At 34.0% G+C, this 25644-nt stretch overlaps 1 protein-coding gene across 2 annotated transcripts in view; it reads right to left on the bottom strand.

Moving 5' to 3' along the window:
• The window catches only part of SCN7A (sodium voltage-gated channel alpha subunit 7), a 79364-nt gene that overhangs the window by 48419 nt on the left and 5301 nt on the right, over positions 1-25644 (bottom strand). For both annotated transcript variants that reach the window (XM_037044554.1, XM_037044555.1), the window contains exons 2-8: positions 11889-12127; positions 8475-8587; positions 8033-8122; positions 6563-6691; positions 5047-5138; positions 1546-1752; positions 271-340 (exon numbers count right to left, since the gene is read on the bottom strand). In XM_037044554.1, the coding sequence (XP_036900449.1) occupies positions 271-340; positions 1546-1752; positions 5047-5138; positions 6563-6691; positions 8033-8122; positions 8475-8587; positions 11889-12127 (940 nt within the window). The remainder of the gene's footprint in view (positions 1-270; positions 341-1545; positions 1753-5046; positions 5139-6562; positions 6692-8032; positions 8123-8474; positions 8588-11888; positions 12128-25644) is intronic.

Genomic DNA, 25644 nt, shown 5'->3' with positions numbered 1-25644 from the left:
CTGAAAACAAACAAACAAACAAAAAATAAGGTCGTGTTTAAGTCCCAGCTCTGCTCTTTACTAACTTCTTGATCTTGAGTAAGTCATTTAACTAGTTTGTCTATTGCTTTTTTTTGTAAAATTAGTTTAATAGTATTCTAAACTATTCATGTTTTTAATGTTAAAATTTGATAATGTAATCAAATGGGAAGCACAATGAAAATGATGAGTCAATAAATACTATTGATTGGTGATACTGACTCCATAGAAGAAAACATTAACATCACTCACCTGGCATCTGTTCTGTTGCCACAAAGGAGGGCATCTCTTTCTCCTTCCAAATAATAAAAGTTTTCTGTTTCTAAAAATAGGAAAGAAATGATATTCTATGTTTAATCTTGAATGAAGCGCCTATCTAGAATCCGTTTAAACCTTCTATAGTGAGAAGAAATAAGCAGATAGCCTGGCTTTCTTCTTTAATCTAGGAAACTGTCTTAGCATCTTATGTACAGGCAAAAACACCTCCGGCAATCCATCTACCTCACCAACCTGACAGCGATAGAACTCAGAATAGATAGAGGAGGATTCCTTTCAAAATTAGAGTTCAGGAAAATGAATATAATCTGTTAGGTATGACAGGCTCCTGATGGAAAAATTCCCAAGACTAATATGTTTGAAAGCAAGGACCTTTATTTCCAGAATTCATTCCTGAAGCTTTTCCTGAGCCAAAGACCATGTTTTTCTGTCTTTATGTTTAATTTCCACTCTCTTCCCTTTGAAGCTTATTTCTCTACATTGAGCATCCAATGCCGATTTTCTACTTGGTGTCACCTAATTTTGACTACAATTCAAGTTTATTTGAACCATAGCCCATAGAATTTATCTGGATATCCTTGCCAGGCAATTAAAATGTAAAATGTGTATTTATAAATATAAATACACATTTATACACACACATTTATAAATACCAGGATTGGAAATGTGTATGATTAGGTGCATTGGTTTTTAAGTTCTAAATTCAAATCACAGAGATCAAACCCATGAAAGCAGGACCGAGTGTGTGTGTGTGTGTGTGTGTGTGTACATACAAACATATATATATGTACACAAAATTGTAGGTATCCTATATATACAAAATTGAATCATTCCAATCTAAAACAATGTCACATTTGTCACCTAAAATAATTTTTAAAAATTTAAAATAATAAATAATTAGAAACCATTGTTGAAACCCTTTGAATGGCAGTTAAAAACCAAATAAAATTTGACATTAGTAAAACCGAGTAGTCCCAGATACTTTTCTAAGTACAAGCATTATGACATGACAATTAGGTTAATAATAAACATTTTCAGCAATTCCTAATGAGTATTTCAGGAAATGGGCTGACAGATTTTAAAATGGTCATCTTTGAAAAGTGATTTCTTTGTAACAAACTTTAACACAGATGAAAAGAACCTCTTTTCTTAACACTAGTGAAACAGAAAAATTGTTTATTTTCAAGTAAATAGCATATTTTTTACAATGTCAAATAAAAATTTTTAACATACTAGGCAAGCGATTCTCACCTCGAATGTAACACGGGTTTCTGGTTCTGTTGTGCATGGTTTCAGTTGCGTTTTCGTGGGGCCATCGGAAACATTTATGCTTCAGCTTGCCCATGAAGAACCCCATCCCAATCACAGAAAATATGCTCAGAAAAAACAAAGCAAGGATAATGGCACCGGTAAGTTTCTTCAAGCAATGGAGCAGGATCCCTACATAAGACTTCAGGCCTAGAAAGAGACGGTTTGTTCTCAATAAAATAAGATATCTTAGTAAAGCAGCATTAGCCAAGTTTTCCCATGGCAAATACATATTACATGGAAGTCAGTAGCTTTGTGTTTCATAATCTAATTTATCATTATTTGGATCTAATAAATAAGAAGAATAAACCCAAACTTTGAGGGTTTTGTAACATTGCTAATTTATGGCACCTAACAAAGTAATTCAGACACAATATATTTTAAAATCAGTTATTCAATTGTTTCTCTTTACTACATAAAGGACAGGCTCTCTCGTCTACTGCTTTTTCATACCAGTCACCATTGTTTGTAAATATAAGGTATAGAGTTAATCAAAATGGGTTGCAAATGTTGAAACAAAAAATAGCTTGCAATAGCAGTATTCTTTCACTAATTTTTAGAAATTTAATTTTTGGAGGTGATTAAATAAAATGAAAATTTTTAACGATTATAAATTAGACTAACACAACTGTGATACATGCAGGCTGTATTTATATCAGAATATTTACTAATTGAAAATTCAACCTTACATTTAAGGTTGGTTCTTCATTTAAGAACATTTGTTTTTCTATTTAAATAATACATGCTTAATTCTGAAAATGTAAAAAACAGGAAGAAACAAAAACCAAATGAACGTAATTGTGCTTCATAGATGAAACTACAATTTTCCTCCCTCCCTCCCTCCCTCCCTCCCTCCCTCCCTCCCTCCTCTCTTTTTCCCTTGGTCTCTTATTCGTTGGTCTGTTTGCATTTAGGATCCTAATCACTGCTCAGCTCAACAACGAATGAGAATATAGTAGCTCTGTGATGCTGAGCAAGTTACTCAACATTAAGTCTCTGTTTATTATCTTTAAAGTGGAAATAATAATACATATTTCATATTTTATTGTTAGGATTGAACATTTATTTTTTTAATTACCTCCTCAGATGATTGGATACAAGAAAGTTACTCCTATGGTTAAAGAAATGTGATATCTAGATTAAATATATTAATATTTCAATTGTTAGACTATTAAAATACATTTTATTGCCTAGAAATTATAGCATTAGGTTTTATACAAGTCTTTTTTAAGTGTAATATAAGAAATGAAATTTCTGCGTCAGCATATATGTGGCCACACTTAAGTGTTGATACATATGTTCAAATTGCTTTTGAGAGACGTTAAACCAACGTTTAAACAAAAGGCTATATATGTGTGTAGCCAAGCCTTCATTAAAAAAAAAACATTAAAAGTTATTTCCAATTTGTTAGAAGAAAAATGGGATCACTTTAATGCATTTTCTGTGATTACCATAATGAACTTTTNTCCCTCCCTCCCTCCCTCCCTCCCTCCCTCCTCTCTTTTTCCCTTGGTCTCTTATTCGTTGGTCTGTTTGCATTTAGGATCCTAATCACTGCTCAGCTCAACAACGAATGAGAATATAGTAGCTCTGTGATGCTGAGCAAGTTACTCAACACTTTTAAGTCTCCGTTTATTATCTTTAAAGTGGAAATAATAATACATATTTCATATTTTATTGTTAGGATTGAACATTTATTTTTTTAATTACCTCCTCAGATGATTGGATACAAGAAAGTTACTCCTATGGTTAAAGAAATGTGATATCTAGATTAAATATATTAATATTTCAATTGCTAGACTATTAAAATACATTTTATTGCCTAGAAATTATAGCATTAGGTTTTATACAAGTCTTTTGTAAGTGTAATATAAGAAATGAAATTTCTGCGTCAGCATATATGTGGCCACACTTAAGTGTTGATACATATGTTCAAATTGCTTTTGAGAGACGTTAAACCAATGTTTAAACAAAAGGCTATATATGTGTGTAGCCAAGCCTTCATTAAAAATAAAACATTAAAAGTTATTTCCAATTTGTTAGAAGAAAAATGGGATCACTTTAATGCATTTTCTGTGATTACCATAATGAACTTTGAAAACATGTGTATTTGCACTATTCCTTATTTTTTTGCTAACTGTCCTGACTTCTCCATATATTATTTTACTGATTTTTTTCATATTGTTCTGTTGGAATTATTTTAAAGAATTTATCTTAAATAAGAATATATGTGTGTATACAGTATGTTAACATGATATACATATGTATACATACATGCACACATATATACACACATATATATACACCAACTTTTTGTAAGCTTTAATTTATTGGTGACATTTTGTTTGAAGATAAAAAAGTCACCATCCAATTTTACAGAGTACAATTTATTAATAATTTTCATTGTTATCTAACATTCATTGTTATCAACCAAATTCTGAATGAATTTTGATTTTGACTTCCTGGTATAATTTTTCCCTTCATTTTAAATTTTTATTTTAGTTTAGGTATATGTGGTAAAGTTCAATTTATTTCTGATTTAATATTAAAGCCTCTACATCTTGACAGAAAAATTTAGCTCAATTATTTTTATTTTCATAAATAGGCTTTATTTTGGATTGACCTTCAAGTACAAAGCATGCATAAATTTGGTGTGCTTCCTGGTGACCCAGTGGACAAAAATTGCTTATAGATCTTCCTTTTGGTATTATCACACCTGCTTCTCAGTTTATCGATCTAGCTATTCCATAATACTCTGACTCTTAGCAGTCAAAGAAGAGAAAAAGAAAACACACCCTGAAAGACAAAACTTGGAGTGGAGTTGTTTCTATCTGATTCCTTTTATTCATTCTGAATAACAAATTGGAAGATATTGGTGGGCTTCTTTAAGACTGTTCAGGAATGGGAGCTATAAAGTAGTCCCGAGCATCCTCCATTGGTGTGGGCACAGCCTTACTTAGCAGGACCTCCTCGAACTTTCTGGCATGTGGAATGCACCCTCTCCAGGCACTCAGAACAAAGGGGGATTTATTTTATATTACTCTAGTCATTTCATCTGGTTTTTAGATGTCACAAGGAAAAGAAGACAGTAGGTTAGATATCTGTGTAGACTGCTATATCTCTCTGTAGTCTAAAGGTAATTTTATAAATTCATATTTAAGATGTAAGAATAAATAATGAAGATAGAAAAATAATATTTTTGATTGATCTCTACATTTTATCATAGTTAATGAACCCACTTTAATGAAATAACAGTCAAATGTGATATTTTTTCTTGCCTTTCCTATAGTGACTGAAATAAATTTTAAGATCAGATAATTCACGGACTTCAAAATTAAAACTGTATTCAAATTAATATTTCCCCAAACAATAACAAGAATACAAATGACTATATGGGAGTGAAGAAAACAAAATGAAGAAAAGGAACTCAATGCCATTTCTTACCTTGGTTTAAAGGAATAATTTTCAAAATTCTCAAATTTCTTGCAATACTAAGTATTGGATTGAAGTTTAGAGGTGAGTATATTGTTATATGCCTGTGGAATTAAGTGCAGAGTTATTTAGAAAAAAATTATTGGTCCTACTGAGATTATGTTACTTAGGTTTGACTTGTTATATTCTTTGAAACTTATGTTTAAAGCCATATATCCAAACATTTCCCTTGCTTTCATCATTCCATTTTTTAAATAGCTTTATCATTGACTGCAGGACAAAGACTGCTACAATGTGTGAAGTAGCCAGGTAAATATTAATCCACAAACATATTATGAGAGTTGACAAAATTCTGGTACTGTGAGCACTCTGAATTCCATATTTATATCATGTTCATAAATATGTTGTTATCTGACTAATAAAAGATAATTAAAAACAACCAAAAAAAAACCAAAATCTTTTAAAACAATGAGTTTGAACTTAAGGATTTAAACCATTAGGCTGATATTGATGACAGTGATGCCGGTGATGCCGGTGACGACAACGGTATTGATGACTGCAGTGGAAGGCTGGTACACGGTGGCTAAGAGCACAGACTCTACAGCCAAACTGCCTGTGTAGAAAGCCAGGCTCCAATCTTTACTAGCTGTGTGGCAGAAACTCATTTAATTTTTCTTGCCTCAGTTTCCTCAAAAGTGGGGATAATAACACTTTGTTCATCAGCAGCTTTTTTGTGTGGAGATTAAGTAATACGTGTAAAGTGCATAGAAGAGCAACTGAACATGCCAAGGGGTGGACATCTAAGTGTTAGCTGTGTCCGTTAAATGTGTGCTAACCGCAACAGCAGGAATCATGCGAATGATGGTAGGAGTAGTAGTGATAATAATTGCAGTGATTTTAGCCACTATTTTTTGAACGCATACAACATGGCAGACACTAATTATTCACTTTTATAAAGATTTAAAAAACTTTTTTGGTCCAAAAATGTATAAATATGATATTATTTTACATTTCTTTAACAGGGACTTAACACCAGTGATCATTTACTCAGCCACAAAGAACATTAAACAAATGCATTGAAAAAATAAATAAACATAAAAATCATTTTTATATTTATTTAAAAAGTGTTTTTAAAATATCTTATTCTGGTATCTAACATATTTAGTGGTCTTAAGAAATGCAGCTAAGTAAAATATAGATTTGAGATAGAACGAAATATGCTAGGATCCTTTCCTGTCTCCAGGAAATTTTCTTCTCACTAAAAATAACTTAGAAAGCAAAAATTAAACCTCTATCATCTTAACTTCATATAGAAAATGTAGATAATATCTGTTGCTTTTATATGTATTACATAGTTTAAGGCCTCATTCAGTTGGAGCTATCTGGGAGAACTCACTATAACTATAATTTACAAAATATTTTATTTGCAACTTTTTTCCAGGCAGAAAATTTTGTCAAACTCAATTTTTTAGTGAAAGCATTTGCTTAGCAAGGTAGTAAGATGTTTGCAACTTAAATAAGTACTCACTCAAATAAAGTTACACTGAAGTCAAGCCAGTTCCATGGATCCCCAAAGAAATAAAATGGTCCAGTCCAGGTGCCTCTGGCAATGAGTTTTACAAGGATTTCAAGAGTGTAAATTCCAAGCAAAGTGATCCTGCGGAAAAAAAATTTTTATATATACATTAAAAGTAATACATTGCCATTTCTTAAATACAGTGTCTATGATTACTATCTGGAAACTGACCAACAAACAAACTAATCAACCAACCAGACAATAATCAAAAAAGCATGTGCCTTTGTCCATAGGATAGCGCTTTGCACAGGGCTTTGAGAGTGGCCGAAGGCTCCTGGTATTAACCACAAAATTTGACTACCAGTGTTTCAACAACTCCTAGCTCAGGGTTATAGTCTTTATATATATATTTAGGTAGATGATGAAAATATCAAATATCAAATGTATTTCACACTGGGAGTCACACAATAAATAACTCTGAATTGTAAAGGAGTTTAAAGAACTAATTTTACTTTATGTATATATAAGGATTTTTATGGTAAATCAGAATTTATTAACTTTCCAAAGTCAACTAGATTTAAGAACAGAATTAAACTTGAAAGGTAGTATCAATAAAGCTTTCATTCCTGGAAAATTTAATGAGTCTTTCCATCATTGCAGACTAGTGTAAGTCAAACTACTCATATTCCCCAGGAAAGAGAAAATAAGTACATAGAATAGAAAGGAAAATTACTTTCTTAAAGAATAAAAAGAAAGTAATTTGCATTTGAAGCAAATCAGGTATGGGTTTGCAATAGTAAAGAAAATCTGAGGCACTGGTATATTAAATATTAGTAATTAACTTTAAAATGAAACTTCACTTGTATGATTGTATGATGCAACAGGCATAAACTTATAGCCAAAACCTCAAACATTTACATAATATAACCTAAGAGGTTGGGAAATAATGAAAGGGCAGAAAAACTTTAAAACTGATTAACCGACATGTATGTAGATTTGTTTCAACTTGGAAAATTTATTAATAATGGTATGTGGATAAATATTACATTAGGTACAATGAATATATTCTAAATGAAATAAATGAATTAAATTCACAACATTATGATATTGTAAAGAATTAAATATACAATATTATAATATTTAATATATTGTATTATAATTATATATATTTATTTTATTTTATGGTTCTATTTATTTATCTCCAGAGGGGAAGGGAAGGGGAGAGGGAGAGAAATATCAATGTATGGTTGCCTCTCGTGCATCCCCTGCTGGGAACTGGCCTGCAACCCAGGTGTGTGCCCTGACTGGGAATCGAACCACGATCCTATGGTTCACAGGCCTGTGCTCAAGCCACTGAGCTACACCAGCCAGGGCTATATTTTTATTTTATTATAATATTTAGCATATAATATGCTATAATGCCATGTATTAAATATAAAATATAATCATATGAGATTATGTGAATAAAATTATATAACATACTCTAAATTTTGCCCCCAGTGTGGAAAATCAGTCATGGTCATAAATATGCAGTCACTCAGGACGCTAATCAAAATGAACAGTCGAAAAAAGGTAGGTTATAGTCAAGGAATAAAAGACAATGCACAATATTGGAAACCTGTTTCTAAAATCTGCTTATATGTGTATACATACATGAAATACAATCGTTTCTTAAATTATAAAAAATATATTATTCATAGTGAAAAACAATGAAGATTATGTTTTGTTAATATTTATTGCTGTTGTGTGTATGAGAACACATTTCAATGTATTTTTAAATATGGAATACTTAGTACAGTTATAATCCAGACTTCAATATGACATACAATGAGATAACACTTCAAAAGCGAAAGATGGCAGCCATATTTGAACAGAAGCGTTGCCTCTGATTCTTGCACATTCTAAAGCCAATGGAAAAGGATATGGGTGCACCAACATCTTAATAGTTATTCTTCTGATTGGATTGAAAGGGGACAACGTACACCAGGTGGCATTAAATCTGAAAATTGTTCTCTTTTTATTTAATACCATGAAAGTCTGCAAAGAGAAAAAAAAACATCAAGTGACATTAGAACTATGAACTACAGTCAGACCAATCATGCAACATATTGACAGTGGTCATTTCAGTCATGAATGGTAAGTCACATTTCCCTTATATTTTGATATTCTTTTACAGATAAAATAAGTGGAAAGGTCTTTTTTAAACCCTTTCCAGTGATTTTTAGGTTTATCCAAGACTTTTTTGGGGCAGTGTTCTACCTGAGAAAGCTATCACCACACACCAATCCTCAAATAGTATACACAAATAGTATGTTGGGATATAAAAGCATTAAAACAAAAAATAATGAGAGATCAAAAGTATCCTAAAAACAAATCATATATGAGGAGGATCCCCTAAAATACAGAATTATCTTTTGTAGAGCAGGTCTCTTATAGTACGAGTTTTCCCCACTAGGTGAGTGTTCCAGGAATCCATCAGTATCAGTGTACCATCTGGTGTTGTTGTGAGAGGCTGTGTTTGGCTTCAGTTAATGTTTTTTGAAGACTCTTTTAACACATTTGCCTATTTCACGATGGGTGATTTACCAGTGTACCTGACCACATCATGTTTTCTTCAGCAGTTTTTGACCAAAAATGGTATGGCCCCCATTCTCCACCCTCTCTATTCACCCTATCTTGCCCCAAGCAACTTTTTTTTTGTTTCCTTGGATAAAAGAAGTCTTCAAAGGGAAATGTTTTGATGATGTGAAAGAGGTGAGACAAAAACATAAAACAAAAAATGGCAGAAGCACTAAAAAGCATAAAAATTAACAAGTTCAAAAACTGTTCTGAGCAGTGGAAAAAATGCCTTGATAGGTGTATTGCATCAAATGGAGAGTACTTTGAAGGTGAGTGAAGTTAAACATGTAAGAATAAATACACAATTTTTACAAATAAATTCCATTTTGGAGGGTCCCCTCTAGTATCTGCATATATGTATATATGTGTCTACAATATAAATGTGGGCAAAAGTAGGTTTACAGTTTTTTATATTGAAAATAACATAATTATAAATAATGATACAAAAATAAACTGTTTTACATGATCATAACTGTAAACCTACTTTTGCTCCACCTGTATACTATAGCATTATATTTTATATTATATAATATATAACTATACATAAATGTATAGTAACTATATATTGATATTTGTATTTGTGTATATATGCAAATATATTAGTGTATATAAATGTGTATTTGTCAATCATTTATGAATACATGTTCTAAATGGAAACTTTTTCTAACATAATAATCTGTGGATATTTGGCCTAGATTGTAGATATTTTTCCTCTTTGCATTTTAAATGCAACAAGAAAATTATAAAGGGGCCCCCAAATAAATCTGACTAGTTAAAATGTGCTTTCTGTGTAATTTGCAGAACAATTTCAAAGTCCACAGAAGGATGTGCAACCAAGCAGCTGGTATGTCACTGTGAAGCAATGAGCAATTCCAGGCATGATATTTTCCAGTTGATGATGAAGTGCTAAATTGTTTGTTTAATTTTAGAATCACTAACTTATATGTCATCTTAAACAGAATAAACTGAATATAACTCAAAATTTTAATAACTATGCCACCATTAATAACTACTTTTATACTAAGCTATACTCCAGTTTTTGACTTGTTTTATTCTTCAAACTCCTTGTTATTTTCCTTCAGTGGGAAGCCTGATCTGCTTACCACTTCTGCATATACTGTTCAGCACTCAGAACTCTGTAATATTAGAGTTACCTCTAAGGTTACTGTGTTGTATTAATTTTTATGATTTAAGCATAGCAAAAACTGAAAACAGAAGTAATTGAGATGAGGATTTACCAAGATTTTACAGGTGTTTAATTAATAATGTTGTATAATGTCCATGGAAGTTACCACAGCTACTGGAGTCCTTTTTATGAATACATTAACACTGTAAAATGCCAATAGTCTTCTACCAGGCAAAGATTCAAAAGAGTTGTGGTTATATAATAAGATCACTTTGCCTTCCATCCAGAGTCTTGGTTCAATCTCATTTCACTACTTGTTACTATCTGTTGAGTGTTCTACTTACAAGAATATCAGATTGCATTTGTCTACACTGGAGCTAATCCTCCTCTCTAGATCTTTTCTACAGTTATTGCATTTTTATCAATGGGGCAACTATTTTTTCGGGCTGAAAACCTTGGCATTATCAGTCGATCTTCAAATCCTGCTGATTCTTCCTGGGATTTTTTACTCTTTCTCTTCCCCTAGACACTCCAAGAATCCAGACCTTTGAACATCAGGCCTGGCTTCCCACTTCTCTCCTATTTCATTTTTCTGATGATACCTCCTCCATGCAACAGTCATTTAGAAATCTTCATAGTAGTCTTATTTAAATATTGTATTTGGCCATTAAATCTATGCTGAAATTTCCCCTATTTCATCTATTTCCTACAATGTGCAACACAGCTGCGGGGGTTCCATGCTATCATCCCGCATTCCTTCTCCATTCCACAATTAATCTCTGTGGTTGCTTGTTCATAGATCTTCCCTTTGCCTTGTTAAAATGTGAAAGGTTCTCTAAACTGTAATTCTCGTTCTATTTCCTTAATGAAGATTCTTCAGCTGTCAGTCCACACAGATCTCTGACTTTTCTAAACATAATTATTCTTATTTTTATCATTGTGTGCTTGTCATTAGATTGTTCAAATATTTAATAGGTTTCACAAGGTATTCTGGAGATAAAATGGGGTGTGAATGTATGAATGAATAAAAATGATAAATAAAATACAAGTTAGCTTTATTTTCCTAACTACTGAGCAAGCTCATCAAGTTGAGCATGTGAATTTGTGTACATATTATACAAATTTTATACTATAGTTATTTTAAAATTGATAAACTTTAGTAGCCAATCATCATACTCCCATAAAACAAATAATTATATTAAGGTATAACAGTATAACCTATTGCAAAGTAAAGTAACCCCAAACAAACTAACCAACCAGGCAAACAATGAGTTTTGATAAAAATCTGAAATATGTATGAAATTTCTTATGTAGTTTTGTATAACTTAAAATTAGTTGTTGATCTATTCTTCATTCTCCCTTAAAACATTTTTATTGTATTTTTCCATTACTATTTAGCCTCCCCGCCCCCCACCCCCCGCAATCACCACACTGTTGTCCAGGTCCACGAGTCGTTTTTCCTTTTTGCTCAATCCCTCCACCCTCTGAGCTCCCCCTCATCCTCTTTTCTCATCCTATCTCAATTCTGTTTTTAGAATTTCTGCAAAGTAAAATAATAAAAATGTAGTCATGACAAGTCCAATTAAACCTTACATTTTGATTATGGTAGTATGCGTCCACATCTTCCAAGGGTTCTGACACCATTTCTTGAGGAAGAGGTCCATAAACAAATGGAAGCTCTTTCCCAACTTCCAAGTCAACGTTTGGCTTTAAATCTTCTTCGTGTTCCTCCTTGTGTTTTTTAGCAATACGCTGTTCCATACATTCAAGAGACTCTCTGGTGAAGGGTATGAGGCCCTTTGGTTCTGGGGAAGCCATTTTTAATTTTTTACCTGCAACAAATGTATTTTCTTTAGTTCTGTATACTAAAAATTTGTGTATACCGTATAAAAATTTTAAATTACAAAAGTTTAGAATATAAATAAAATATAATAGTGAACTAGATACATGTATTCAAAGGAAGTTCCTCAGTTTTGTAGAAAGCCGAGTTGTTAAGCTAAGTTCTTTTATACTTAACAACAGACTTAATTTGTAATTTCATGAGTTACTCATTCTGTTTCATTCACTTATCCATTGAATCCTTTTCTGTTTCCTGAAATCTTCCTTTCCATTTCTTCCTTGTAATGAAAGAATTCTAAAGTTACTAGAGATTCGGCAGTTGGAGGAATCCAGTCTTAGCTGCATTTAACCATTGACTGGACTTTTTTTCCCTAAAGGCAGTCTTTATTGGCTCTAGGCCCCTTTCTTCTTTCTTTTTTTTAAATTAAATTTATTGGGGTGACACTGATTAATAAGATAATTTTATTTTGTTAATATGTAGGGTTCAAGTGTGCAATTCTTCAGCACATCATTTCTATATTGCACTGTGTGAAGTCCAATCTCCTTCTATCACCATACACTCAACCTCCTCTACCCTTCACCACCCCACCACCCACTTTCCCTCTGGTAACCACCACAGTGTTAACTATGTTCATGAGTTTTTTTCAGTTTGTTTGTTTTGGTTGTATCTACACAAAAAATGTGAAAATATTTACTTGCAAAGATATATGCACCCTTACGTTCCTGGCAGTATTATCTACTCTTCTCTTTATACAGCTCTGTTTACTCCTCTTGACTCGGTTCTTCCTTCAACTTTAACTCTAATACCCCATAAAGTTATGCCTTTCCCCTCTGTAGTGTCTTTCTTTTTGGTGAGTGCATAGGGAAACACAGGGTTTCAATTACTGTACACGGATACTTACTGAGTACACTTCTTAAAACACTGTTTTTCCTCCATCATTTATGGCAATCCCACCAATCACAACAATTTAACAAGTAAAAGTGAAATTTATTGTTTTTCCCCATGACTAAAATCAATTTTTAAGCTTCTAGCCATTGTAAAAACAAAAGCACAAACACAAAGTAACCCTCTTGAAATTACTCGTGAAATGTTTTGTCATTAATTCCTCTGGAGAAAATAATGTTCTTTCAATTATTTTTCATTATATATTTAAATATGACCCAACATTTCTATATCTACATAAAGGCAAGTCATCTTTGTAATTCTATATATGGGTTGCAGTGGTCGTTTTTACAGGTTTCCCTCAATTCTAGTCTTTATCTATTTTAAATCATCCTACAGGCCACTCAAATTTGTGTTTATTAAATATAATTTTATGCATCAACTCCCCATTCATAAACCTTATTCTTTTATCTCACATAAAAATACGTGTTTTGCTAATTTTCTCCAACCTAATTCTTGTCAAAAGTGATCCCATTCAGCAAAAACTGATTAGCACTTATATATTTCCCTCAACCCTCTTTGTAATTTTATTATTGCAGTTACCCCTCTTTGTGACTTAATCTTTGCATTGAAAGATAAGAAATTTTGTACTTGATATTGTGGCTTTTGTATAAGTATATTTTGTTTCTAATAGTGCTGTTCTCGGTTGAGTTCCTTCTATACGGGTTCCCTAAAACAGAAATCACACACACATGTTCTGCACCATACTTCTATCCTGTTCAGTGAAACTGAATTGTTTAATAGTTCAGTCCATTACTTATTTATTAATGGAAAGTAAGAAAAGATGTTAGTTAATCTTAATGGAGTACCAGTTGTTATAAAATTCAGACTCTTATGCATAGCTTAGATAAATGGTGTTTGGCAGACATTTCAAATATACAAATGGCAATCTCACACACATCCAAGGAGACAGCACATAGTCCTTTTCTGTGTGCTGGGAAATAAAAATGAAAATCCAGTACTTAGGATGACTCCTTATACCTTTCATGGGACCACAGTTTTCTGGGCTTTTCCTTTTTTTTTCTTTTCTTTTCATTCTTTCTTTTTTTTTAAATTTATTATTTATTTATTTATCTTTAGAGGGGAAGGAGAGAGGGAGAGAAACATCAATGTATGGTTGCCCTCTGTGCGTCCCTGCTGGTAGTTAGCCTGCAAGGAACCGGCTTGCAACCCAGGCACGTGCCCTGACTGGGAATTGAACCGCAATCGTCTGGTTCGCAGGCCCGCGCTCAATCCAAATCCACTGAGCTACACCAGCCAGGGCTACATTCTTTCTAAAGAAAGGCTTCCTTTGCTTACTTCTAAGACTACATTTAACAATGGCATCCCAGCTTCAACTTTGATTTTTCAGTTTAAATTCACACCATATGCCTATAACCTCTAACTCAAAAACTGTAAATAAAAAGGTATTCTTAATTGGTCTAACCCAGCCTATTGGTTTATTTCCCTTGGTTCAGTCATTCATGACCAGAGAGGGGACATTTTTACAATAGCAATAGCTTCTCGTGCCTACTTTCCTCAAGTGACGTCACAAGAACAGGGTGTGAAGAAATTTTAAGGAGAGGAATATGGGGTAGGAATATTGACGTATATCTCCTTGGAAGTATCTCTCCAGATTAGCAGTATAAAACCTAAAACTTGTTCATATTAAAATTTGCTTTTTTCAAATACCTTGCTCAGTATTATGCACAAAACTAACACATTAAACATTGGTCAAGAATAATTTATATATATATATATATATATATATATATATATAAAATGCATAAATACAAACACATCTATAACAACATCTCACTTATCAAACTTTACTGAGAGGAGATAAATTCTTTGCATAAGTACAACTTATGAACATAGGCTACAGATACTGAAGTTTGTTCTTATACATAACATTTTCTTCTTTTAAAATATTAAATGTGCTTTCAAAATTGAGCTCCTTACATGGAGTTACTTGAATATATATTAAATAGTTTCTTAATGATTCATGATTCTAGGCTAGTGTAAACAAATAAAATCATGAACTTTGGAGTTAGGCAGACCTACATTCAAAACCTAAAAAAAAACCAAACAAACTAAAAACCTAAATACTATTACTAATGTTCTAAGAGGTCTCAGTCAAATCACTTACTATTCTTGAATCTTCAGTCACAAAATTGATATTCCTCTTTGGATTTGATAAGAATAAAATAAAATAATATGTTGAAAATGCCTCCTACAATGACTGGCACCTAATAAATAGGAAGTAAATGTAAAGTTTGAACTGTGATAAAATCTGTAAATCTTAGAATGATGGGCAAAATCTAATAAAATAATATATAATGGAAATATATGTAGGGTTATGAAATTTAGGCCAAAACATCCCATCTACACAAGTATGGTAAAGTTACATTTTTGTAGCCAAGGGATTTTACCTAAGAGTAGTTGTGATGGAAATCAATATGGACTTGTATCTGCCAAGGAAGCTATATAACCTGTATGTGCATCGAAGGAAGATGGCAGCCCCTTTCTATTCTGCTGTAATCCAAGACCATAGCCAACAGGCACGTTAGTAAACTGGAGGGTCTTCAAATAGAATCCAAATAGTGATTCGACTCAAATCACAGCATCTATAGACCACATAAAAGAATGGAGGATATATTCATTGAAGTAGAAAAGACTCAAGTGAAACACTATTTTTGTCCAAGTATCATAACGTAGCCGGAGTCATATTTCCTCACACGTAAACTTTGGAATCCCTCACGTGTTGCATGAGGTCATAACGGTCAAACAGACCATACAGAGAAAGCCTGCCCCACAGCGCTGGTCAGGGCTCATGCTCTGTCCTGACCCAGTCAGCAGCAATCCACAAGATTTCTTTAGTGATAGTTTTGATGTTGAATGAAACTATTCTGGGTTGTTGACTACGTAAATGAGTTGATAGCAAGTCCTTATCAAATGGAACTGGCTTGCATCTGACTTCTAGGTGGCTAAGAAAAGATGGTAAATTATTCATCATTAAGTCATAATTTGGTAAAAAGCATTTCTGTGGGTAATTTATAAAATATGGTCCAGGCACTATGCTTTCCAGTGAGTGATCTTAATATAGTGCACTAAAGCCTGAAAAATATGTCCAGATTAATAAATAGTTAATTTGTCCATTAGACTTCCTTTCTAAAAAATCGAAAGCTAAAGTAAGCTTCTGGCAAGAATCGTATCAAATTCAACTGAGGCTTGGACTCTAACTAAAGTTCTAGTTGAACTAATATTTTATATTGTTGATTAAAGTGCAAACCATGTATCTTGGATAACAGTTGGAAGTAGCACAACTAGCAACAATACAGGGGAAAAAGGTGCATTATTATAGGAAAAAATCTCCTTAAAACAGTTTTCAAGCATTTGAAAAGGAGCCAATATTTATTATAATTAAGGCAATTATAATTTTGGTAACACTATGTGACTACCATTTGCAAAGCACTGGACTAGATATTTCTATTATCTCGTATTCTCACACATCGTCCTTGTGATCAACATTTATAAGTGAGGAAGCAGACTGATGAGTTTCATGACTTCTCCATCATAGTGTAGCCAGTTGAGTGGTAAAGATAAATACTCACCCAGGTGTGTCTAAATCTAAATTTAGGTAACATTAAACTACATCAGAAAACTCACAAGCTGTACATTTCTAGACAAATGCAAAAAATCAATACCTCAGTATGGCTACCAGAGATGTCCAGAAACCAATTGGACTTAATGGGGTAATTTAGACACCAATTTGCATCACTGGGTAGCTGACAGATTCATCAGGTGAGATTGTCTAGAAAACTTACTTATGTAAATGTTGTCAAAGTCAAATATTTTGTAAACTTGAAAGGGAGCAAGAATATTGGCAATAATTTGGAGCAGAAAAGGTGCCACCTAGTATGAAGATCCTCTACATAGATTTAGGATTTGCTATCATGTGAATTATGGTGGAAGACCACCAGCAACAGAATTGGAAAGGACCAGATAATGCACTTAATGACTTTTCCAGGGTCCCACAGAATCTAAGAAGTGAACACATGATGTTGGCAAGCCAATCAAATGTATCAGGTCAAGGTTACAAGTTTGGATTTAATGACATATAATAAGACAGGCAGTGGAGAATCCATTTTTACAAGACAGACAGAAGCTTCAGCAGCCACTTTCAGCAATTTGGGAAACATACTAGTAATACGGTAGCAGTGCCTGGTGCTATATTTTTGGTAGATTGAACTGAAATATTACTAATGCTCACTGGACTGCTCTGCCATATGAGATCAGCTGTGATATTGGCTTTGACTTAGTCCTTCCTCTCTCTCCCTCTCCCCGTACTTTCTTCTGTAGATGGCCAGATTTAGGATGATTGAGAGTTGAGTTTAAATGTATCAGTGGTTTTATTTCTCCCAGGCTGATTTATTACTGTCATTAAGCATATTTTGAAGCATTGACAAAATATACGATCTACATAAAACCTTAGAAGTTTATTTCAAATCAGAGTGATAAAATAAAGCCTACTCAGTAACTAATATGAAGAAATTAGTGGAAAAATGCTTATATTCCCCAGTGTTTTTTCACTGTTAGTGTGCTCTCTTTTGTCTGCCATTTTAATTTTCAATTTAGATCCCATTTTCCATAAAGCCTTTGGAGCACAGGAAAGAGTGCAAATGAATTGGGTTTTACTTCTCCTTTACAGCTATACAGACATTTAGAAGTCTGAATATTCTCTGACTTCTAGTTATGCTGATAGTGTGGGTTTTGCGTAGTTTAACTGTTTTTGTACTGTATTGTTTGTGAAGCATATATGGGGAGGGTCAGAATTGGACAATTCCCATTATTCTTGGCTCCATACACTTCTAACAGCCATGCACATTTTGGATGGCAGAATGATTTAAATGCAAAGCAAAATTTAAATTTTAAAAGCACAAACTAATAAAACTCATAAAAAAGCATAAATAAATGGTTTTATAATGATTTAAAATGGAAGTCCTAGTTTGATGACGCAAAGCGATGGCTAGGACGTGATGAAGTAAGTACTCTAACATAAAAATGTGACGAAGTACTCTAATATAAACTTTTTTGGTAGTAGAAACTGGTGCATCTTTTCCAGAAGGAAACCTGGCACTAATTCTTGAAATTAAAAATTATAAACCTTACTCTAGCAATTTGAGCAGTAAGAACTTACCTAATGGGTACTCCTTTAACCAATTAATGTGTACAATGTTCAGAGTTGTATGTTTTGTTCAATTTATTGAGGTGATATTGGTTAATAAAATTATATGTTTCCATGACACCTCATCTATATATTTGCATTGTGTGTTTACCACCAAAAGTAAAATCTTCTGTTACCATACATTTGATCCCCTTTACCCCTTACTACCCTCCCCACCCAGAGCTGTATTTGAACAGCTAAGAATAGAAAGTCAACATGTTTTACAGGTACCGCTTCTAAACAAAATATTCTAGAATACACCCTTATAAAGGAATAGTGTTAGTTTCTGTGCTTCTGTAACCACGTGGATTTTTTTTTAAGTATATGTGTGTACAGTTATTTTAAAAATAGAATCAGGTGTTAACTAAAAATGACGTAGTTCTTCTTAATATGTTTACCTTAGTGAAATAACCTAATACTTGATTCCTAACCATATACATTGGTCACAGGCTTTGACAGTGACATCTGTGAGATCTTGATTGTATTATTGTCAAGCCACATGGAGAACATGGAATCTGGGAGAAGTGCCAGTTTAGAAATTAGGGGAGGGAGGGATAATGCTTTATTTTTTGGTGTTGAATGCACATTTAAAACATGCAAAAGTAAAAATTCAGATATGAATTGAAAATACAGACTTGGAGTTGAATAAAGATAATAAAATTGTATATATGCATGCATAGGTTTTACATACCAGTATAAGTGTATGTATATATATATGAGTATATGTGTATGTCACATAATATATGGTTATATAACTACATGGATATATAAATAGGTAAAATCAATGTAGTACAATAGATCACGTGTATTTGCAAAATGTGTGAAATTCCTTACATACTGATTGTAAGGACAGCCAACTGAAAAGCTTCTACCCATCATTTAACAGTTTAGAAAGCAAGTGGTTATATATCACTGCTAATAAATGTTTTAAATCACATGGGTTTAATATTAATGAGAAATACCACAGTTAAAATATTGAAAACATTTTAAAAATGGACATTATATATTAAGAAGCAATGATGATAATGATTACTGGCTTCTCATAACAATAAAAGTAATACCAGAAGAGAGAATAACAATATCTTTAAAATAAAAAAGAAGCTAGCACTCCACATATAGCAAAAGTATACTTCAAGAATGAAGACAAAATAAAGATATTCTCAGATGTTTCAGATGCAAATTTAGATTTTCAAGAAGGAATAAAGTGACAGAGAAATGAAGAATATGCAGGAAAATATAAACCATAATTAACAAAGAGTAGAAGCATCCCAGGTAACCATCGAGAAAATAGACAGAAAAATAAAAACTGATATATTTATACAATAGAGCACAACTCAGCAATAAAAAAATGAATGAACTACTGATACACATAAAATGACTGAGTTCAAACCATTACATTAAGTGAAAAAAACCGTATGCCAAAAGTTATGGCTTACATAATCTCCTTTATGGGAAGTGGTGGAACACACAAATATAATGTCCAGGAGGGATGATGGAGTTTCCTGGGGTCAAGGTAATGTTCATCCTGTTAGAGGTTTGGAGCACACAGGGGTGTACACTTGTAAAAACTGACAGAATGATCCTCTTAAGGTTCATGCATTTTACTTTTACCTTTTAAAAAGCCCATAAACAAATACTGAATTCTAATAAATCATATGGATTATGAAGTGTTTATGGGTGAGGACTACTAATGTCTGCAACTTATTTTGAAAGACAACAAAATATAAGAAGAATGAATGAAGTATTTGAGGAATTCATACATATTTATGTGATAAAGTAAATACTATAAAGTGACAATGGAAGATTCTAGGTATTGAGTGGGTATTTCTTGTCCAATTTTGTTTACTTTTCCATAGGTTTGAAATATTTTAAAATAATTATTTGAAGACAATTAGCTTCATAACCAAATGGATTCAAATATAGACTTTAGAACTTTTTACCTGTGACTTTGGGTAAGGCACTGACCCTCTCTATGCTTCTGTTTCCTGAACTATAAAAATGGGAACAATAAAAGTACTTACCTCATGGAGTAGTGTGAGCATGGAATGATTAAATATGAAGCATCTGCCAGGTAATATGCACTCAATATATACTAGCTGTTACTATTTTAAAGTAGTGTACTTTAATGTTTAACCATCTTTTAAATTAAAATCACTGCCACATCTCCTGGAATTTATAGAGAGAATATGCTGAATATAAATTTAATTTCTTCCTCATAAGTTAAAGTAAGAATAATATTCAATAAAGAAGCCACTGCAATACTGTGATTTAGATCATTTTAAAAGAATTCTACTTTTGACATTTTTCATCGGCTTTATTTATTTGTATCTCCTGTAGCACTAGACTTTCAAATTTTTTTTCTGTTGCGTTTGAGTTGCTTGTTTCTGTTGGCTTCTTCTTCTAACATTCCTCTCTAATTTGCTAGGGGTAAACACCATAGCAATGGCCCATGAGTGAGAGCACAAAATCTCCAATGGAAAAGAAATCAACCATACAATAAAAGTTTTAACCCTTCATCAGTCTTCTCCCTCCTCCCGAACCCCACGCCCCTTACTTTCTTGTCCCGAGATAGAGCTTGGAGGGTTGACACACAGGGCAGAGCATATGTCACTTTAGATCCCAAGGTTTCAGTCTTGTTTAAAAGAAGGTGATGGTATTTATTTTTAATTATGAATGTAATACAGTGCTTCACAGTTATTACTCCATGACTTTAAGTCCCAAGTAGAAACTTTTCTAGTAGGAGGCGTTAATGACAGGCAACTAGTTGGACAGACCTACCATCTAATAGCAAATAGCCATAGACCCCTGTGAATATAAAATCTCTAGTCTCCAAAACTTGCTTGGATTTCATTTTATTTATTATATAATTAATGTATATGCTTAGATTCTTCCAGAATTTGCATCTTTTTAGTCAAGTATAGCTAGCAAGTTTTTTTTAAATTTCAGCTCTTCTTCTTGCCCATGAGATTGTTTTGCTCTTTCCTGCCTAAAATGACTTTTGATTTATAGCTCTTGTTTTTCACATTATCTGCAATTATTTTCTTCCCAGGGTTCAGTTGGTCTTGGCTAAGCTCCTCATATGTGTGCCTGACCTAGGATTGACCCATTCTGGATGGATTTTCTGTGCTTTTTGGTGGCTTCAAATTTCCCAATTGCTCAACTCTATCCTTCCTTAGTTCTCTTGTCCTGACCCCTCTCAGAAGTTTTGGAACATATTATTGAAATAGGCTCTCTTACAGAATGAAGTAGTAAATTAAAAAAAATTGAGTCTCTCAAAAAATATATGTACATATATATGTATATACTCACATATATATATGATCATCTTTACTCATTTAAATTATATATTCTAACATTTTAATATCAGATATATTTTTAAAAGTGAGCTCTAATTTTCCTTAAAGATTGTTCTTACCATTTGATATACTATGTAGGGCAACCATGGTATTTGTTTTTGACATTCATTTATTTGGCAATCATTTGAGGAATATATATTTGACTTATTAAGTGCCAATCACTATGCCAGACAGCAGTGGCATAAAATCTAATCACTGAATTTAAGGAAAATGGGAGACAGACTTGCAAACAAATAAGAACCAAGTCATCTCAGTCATCTCTGGAATTACTAAGTTTTAAAAGCAACATTGACTGAAATTAAAAGCATCTCCAACGCAGGTGGACCTGGATTCTAGACAGTGTTTGCCAAATTTCCTAATAGTCTGTAAACAATTAATATCTCTTATTTTGAAGTAGGGAGCAGTCTAGGATAATATGCTTCAGAACACCACAGTCAGTATACACAAAGCACTAGAGGTCTATAACCAATGTCAGATAACGAAGATTTCCTGTCTGTATCTGAGTGCAAATTTGTTGAGAACAGTGAACAGGAGGAAAACTTAGTGGCAGCTGAAACACCAGGAACGGGCATAGATCACTGGAGAAAGGATCCCAGTGAGGGTCTCCTGACTCACTCACAAATGCCACTGTAAGTGATGAAGACGACACAATGTGAGGCTCCTAGGAAGACAAAAATAAAGTTGATTTTATCTTAAATATTCCCACTTTAATCTTATAAGACAAGTCTTAAAAGTGACTTTTCCCAGCAAGTCTGGGAAAGTGTTCCAAACCAACATTCTAAACTGTTCAATGACTCCAATTTCTCCAGATGTTTTTTGAACAGATGTTCTTCAGACAGATGTCCTTTGTAAAAGTGGCCTCTGGGGTTTCTGAATGACCCCTTGTTACTCCAGCAAAATGAACAAGTTGTAGAGGAGCCAGGGTCTTCCTAGAACTGTATTTCTGGTGAGCCCAGTCTGCCAGATTCTTAACCAAAAATTCCTGGCCAGTGGTCACATCAGGGCTCAACAAGTAAAAGAAAAGTACCATTTGTCACTTCCCAGTGGAATGCATAGGGGTTTTGTCATGCAACCTGATTCTAAAACTTGCTTTCAACCCTGAAGTCCATGATGCAACTGGCTCCCCTGAGATGCAAGACCTGATCTCAACTTCTGTTGAATAAAAACCCGACTGGAACTTTCCCTGGAGCTCTTGGGGACCATTCACAACCAATTGACCTCTGTGAGCATCCTCTTCACCTGCAGTGAGACTCTTGGATTTCCCTGAACCCTCATTGTTGGCCAGGTTCTGAGCAGTGGAACGAATCATGCCCTAAACCTGTGACCAGCTGAAAGAATCTGAACCAGTTGCCACATAAGACAAACCATAAACCTCTAGCACCTAGTCTGGCTGTGGGTTAGTTTGAGATATGTACAAGACCTTCAACAATGTGTCAGATTCTGGATGGCTGTCAGGATGTCACAGGGTCTAATCTACAGTTCATAAATCCTGGGGCCTCTCAAAGGACAAAGGTAAAAGAATGGTGACATTGGGTCAAAATCTTGGTAGAGTTGTAGGGAAAGGAAATTCTCTCAGTGCAGCTGATTTGAATTATATCAGCTCCTGACTACCTATTAGAAATCTCCTAGTGCTAATATTAAAAATCTGGGAACTGGAGAGCATCATGTCTGAAATAAGCCAGGTGGTGAGGGACAAATACCATATGATCTCACCTTTAACTGCAACATAATCAATAAAAGAAAAAAGCAAGCAAAATATAATCAGAGATATTGAAATTAAGAACAATCTGACAGTAACCAGAGGGGAGGCAGGAGGGGATAATGAGGGGAAGGGTTTTCAGGAACTACCATAAAGGACAGAAGGGCAAAACCAAGGGGGAGGGTGGGAGAAAGGAAGGGAGGTGAGTTTGGCCAAAGTTGGAGGAGGGAGTGATGGTGGGAAAATGCAGACAACTGTAATTGAACAACAATAAAGTAATTTTAAAAATCTAGGAGCAACCAGCCCAACCCAGACAGGCAATTTCAGATTATGTCGGGCTGAGCCCCTTGAGATGAGTCTAATGCAACCTGTCAGACACAAGGATTCCTTTGGATGATAGCCAGGCATCATCCAACCACCTTTATAGAGCAAACGGAGGCATCCATCATCACATGTTCTTTTGTTTTTTCTTATCTGATATCCAAAGTATGAGAGATGAAGCACATACTGGAGGCAAATGCCTGCTTTAGAACATTGCTTCTCCAGAACAGCCACATTCTTTTCACCTCTTTGAGCACCTCTCTCCCTTAGTTCTGGACTTCCCTCCTTCTCTGGGTGCCTGTTTAGCAATGACCTTACTGGACACTAGCAATATGCCACACAGATCCTGTTTGAAGAACAGCTCCAAAGCTGTTTGATTTCTTTGAAATCAAAGAAGTGCAGTTGGCACAGTCACGTTATCCCGCTGCTCCCGGTTCCTACAGAGGAAACATATATCTCTTTCCTTCCACCCTTTTCTCTCATTTCCGACACATCCAATTTCATATTAAGTATGGTGATTAGAGGTCATGGGTTCTGGGGACAGTTTGGGTTCATACTTGTTATTGAAAACTAATTATTAATGGCATCCTCTTTCCTTTTCAAAACATCCTGAATTGGAAGATGAATGACACGGCCACCCAATCAGTGAGGCCACCCAATGACTGGCCTCTGTTCAGCTTTGTCCTCAGGGAAGAGGCTGTGTGGATAACATTTTCTATCAGCAACTGCAGCTGCATCTTCTGAGAAGTAATGAAGGACACCAAAGAAAGGTAATGCCAGAAGTCAATGTTTTTCCTTTGTCCTCCCCCTCCCTACTTCTTCTCTTGTTTCTCAGTTTGATTCTCAGAGGATAGCCTGCTAGGAATGCAGTCAGGCTAGGAAGACAGATTCTTCACATGTAGGAAGTGACTACCTAGGGCAGTCATAGCCTCCTCACTCATTTTCCTCCCCTTAGTTAGTGAAACTACAACATCTATGAGGGGTGTCCAAACTTTTGGCATCGCTGGGCCACACTGGAAGAAGAACAATTGTCTTGGGCCACACATTAAATACATTATGACAAGTAATCACAAAAAAATTCTCATAATGTTTTAAGTAAATTTAAGATTTTGTGCTGGGCCGCATGCATAGCCTTCCTGGGCTGCATGTGACCCACGGGCCACAGGTTGAACACCTCTGATTATTCTAAATAATCAAACTCTCCACTTTCTGGGAAGCTGAATTTGACCCCAGGGATGAGAGACGGATGCTGGATTAGCTTGGCCAAAAGAAATTATAAAATATTCTACTGTATACCAGATAGTATGCATTCATGTATTCTCCTAATTTATTTACCAAAAGATTTAAGGTAGCTTACAAGGGTGTAGGCCACAGAACAAGATAATGTAAATTAGGAAAAGTGAAGAAAAAAATAGTTAACTTGAGACTAGAATGTGCTACATGCATAAGTGAAGGAGACAGTTAATGTGCTCATCAAATGGAAGCTATATTGTTGAGAATGTAGAAATCATACCTACGTTAGTGAAGAGACCAATTTCAATTGACATTATTGTTCATTTAGGGCTACTTGACTGCACTTCATAGATATTTTATGGCTTACGTTTCATCTTTCCCACATTCTGTGAACACTCACAACTAAATTCTCTAATGCAGAGTCTCTTCCCTCAGAACTTTCTATTGTCTTTTTTTTTCTCTCTCCAGAGTTTAGAACTCAAATGATATTAGATGCATTGCTTCTTATGGAGGACATGATAATATTATCATTGTCCTTTGGGATGCAGAAGAATATGAGCAGAGGTGATCGAAACTCATGAGATTCTGAAAGACGTGGATAAGATTAAAATAATCAATAACTTCAGCAGTAAAGCTTTAGAGACATAACCGAGACTCTTCTCAGTGGATATGACCATTGACTGGCTGGGACATGAAAACAATGGGTACCTTCACACAGTTTAGGTGAAAGAGTAATTAAGTCCATTTTAAGC

The sequence above is a fragment of the Sturnira hondurensis genome, unplaced genomic scaffold (assembly GCF_014824575.4).
Source record: "Sturnira hondurensis isolate 20B ecotype Veracruz unplaced genomic scaffold, ASM1482457v3 Scaffold0004136, whole genome shotgun sequence".
Taxonomy (NCBI): Eukaryota; Metazoa; Chordata; class Mammalia; order Chiroptera; family Phyllostomidae; genus Sturnira; species Sturnira hondurensis.
Note: the sequence above shows the minus strand (reverse complement) of the source record. Positions and strands in the feature narration are given on the sequence as shown.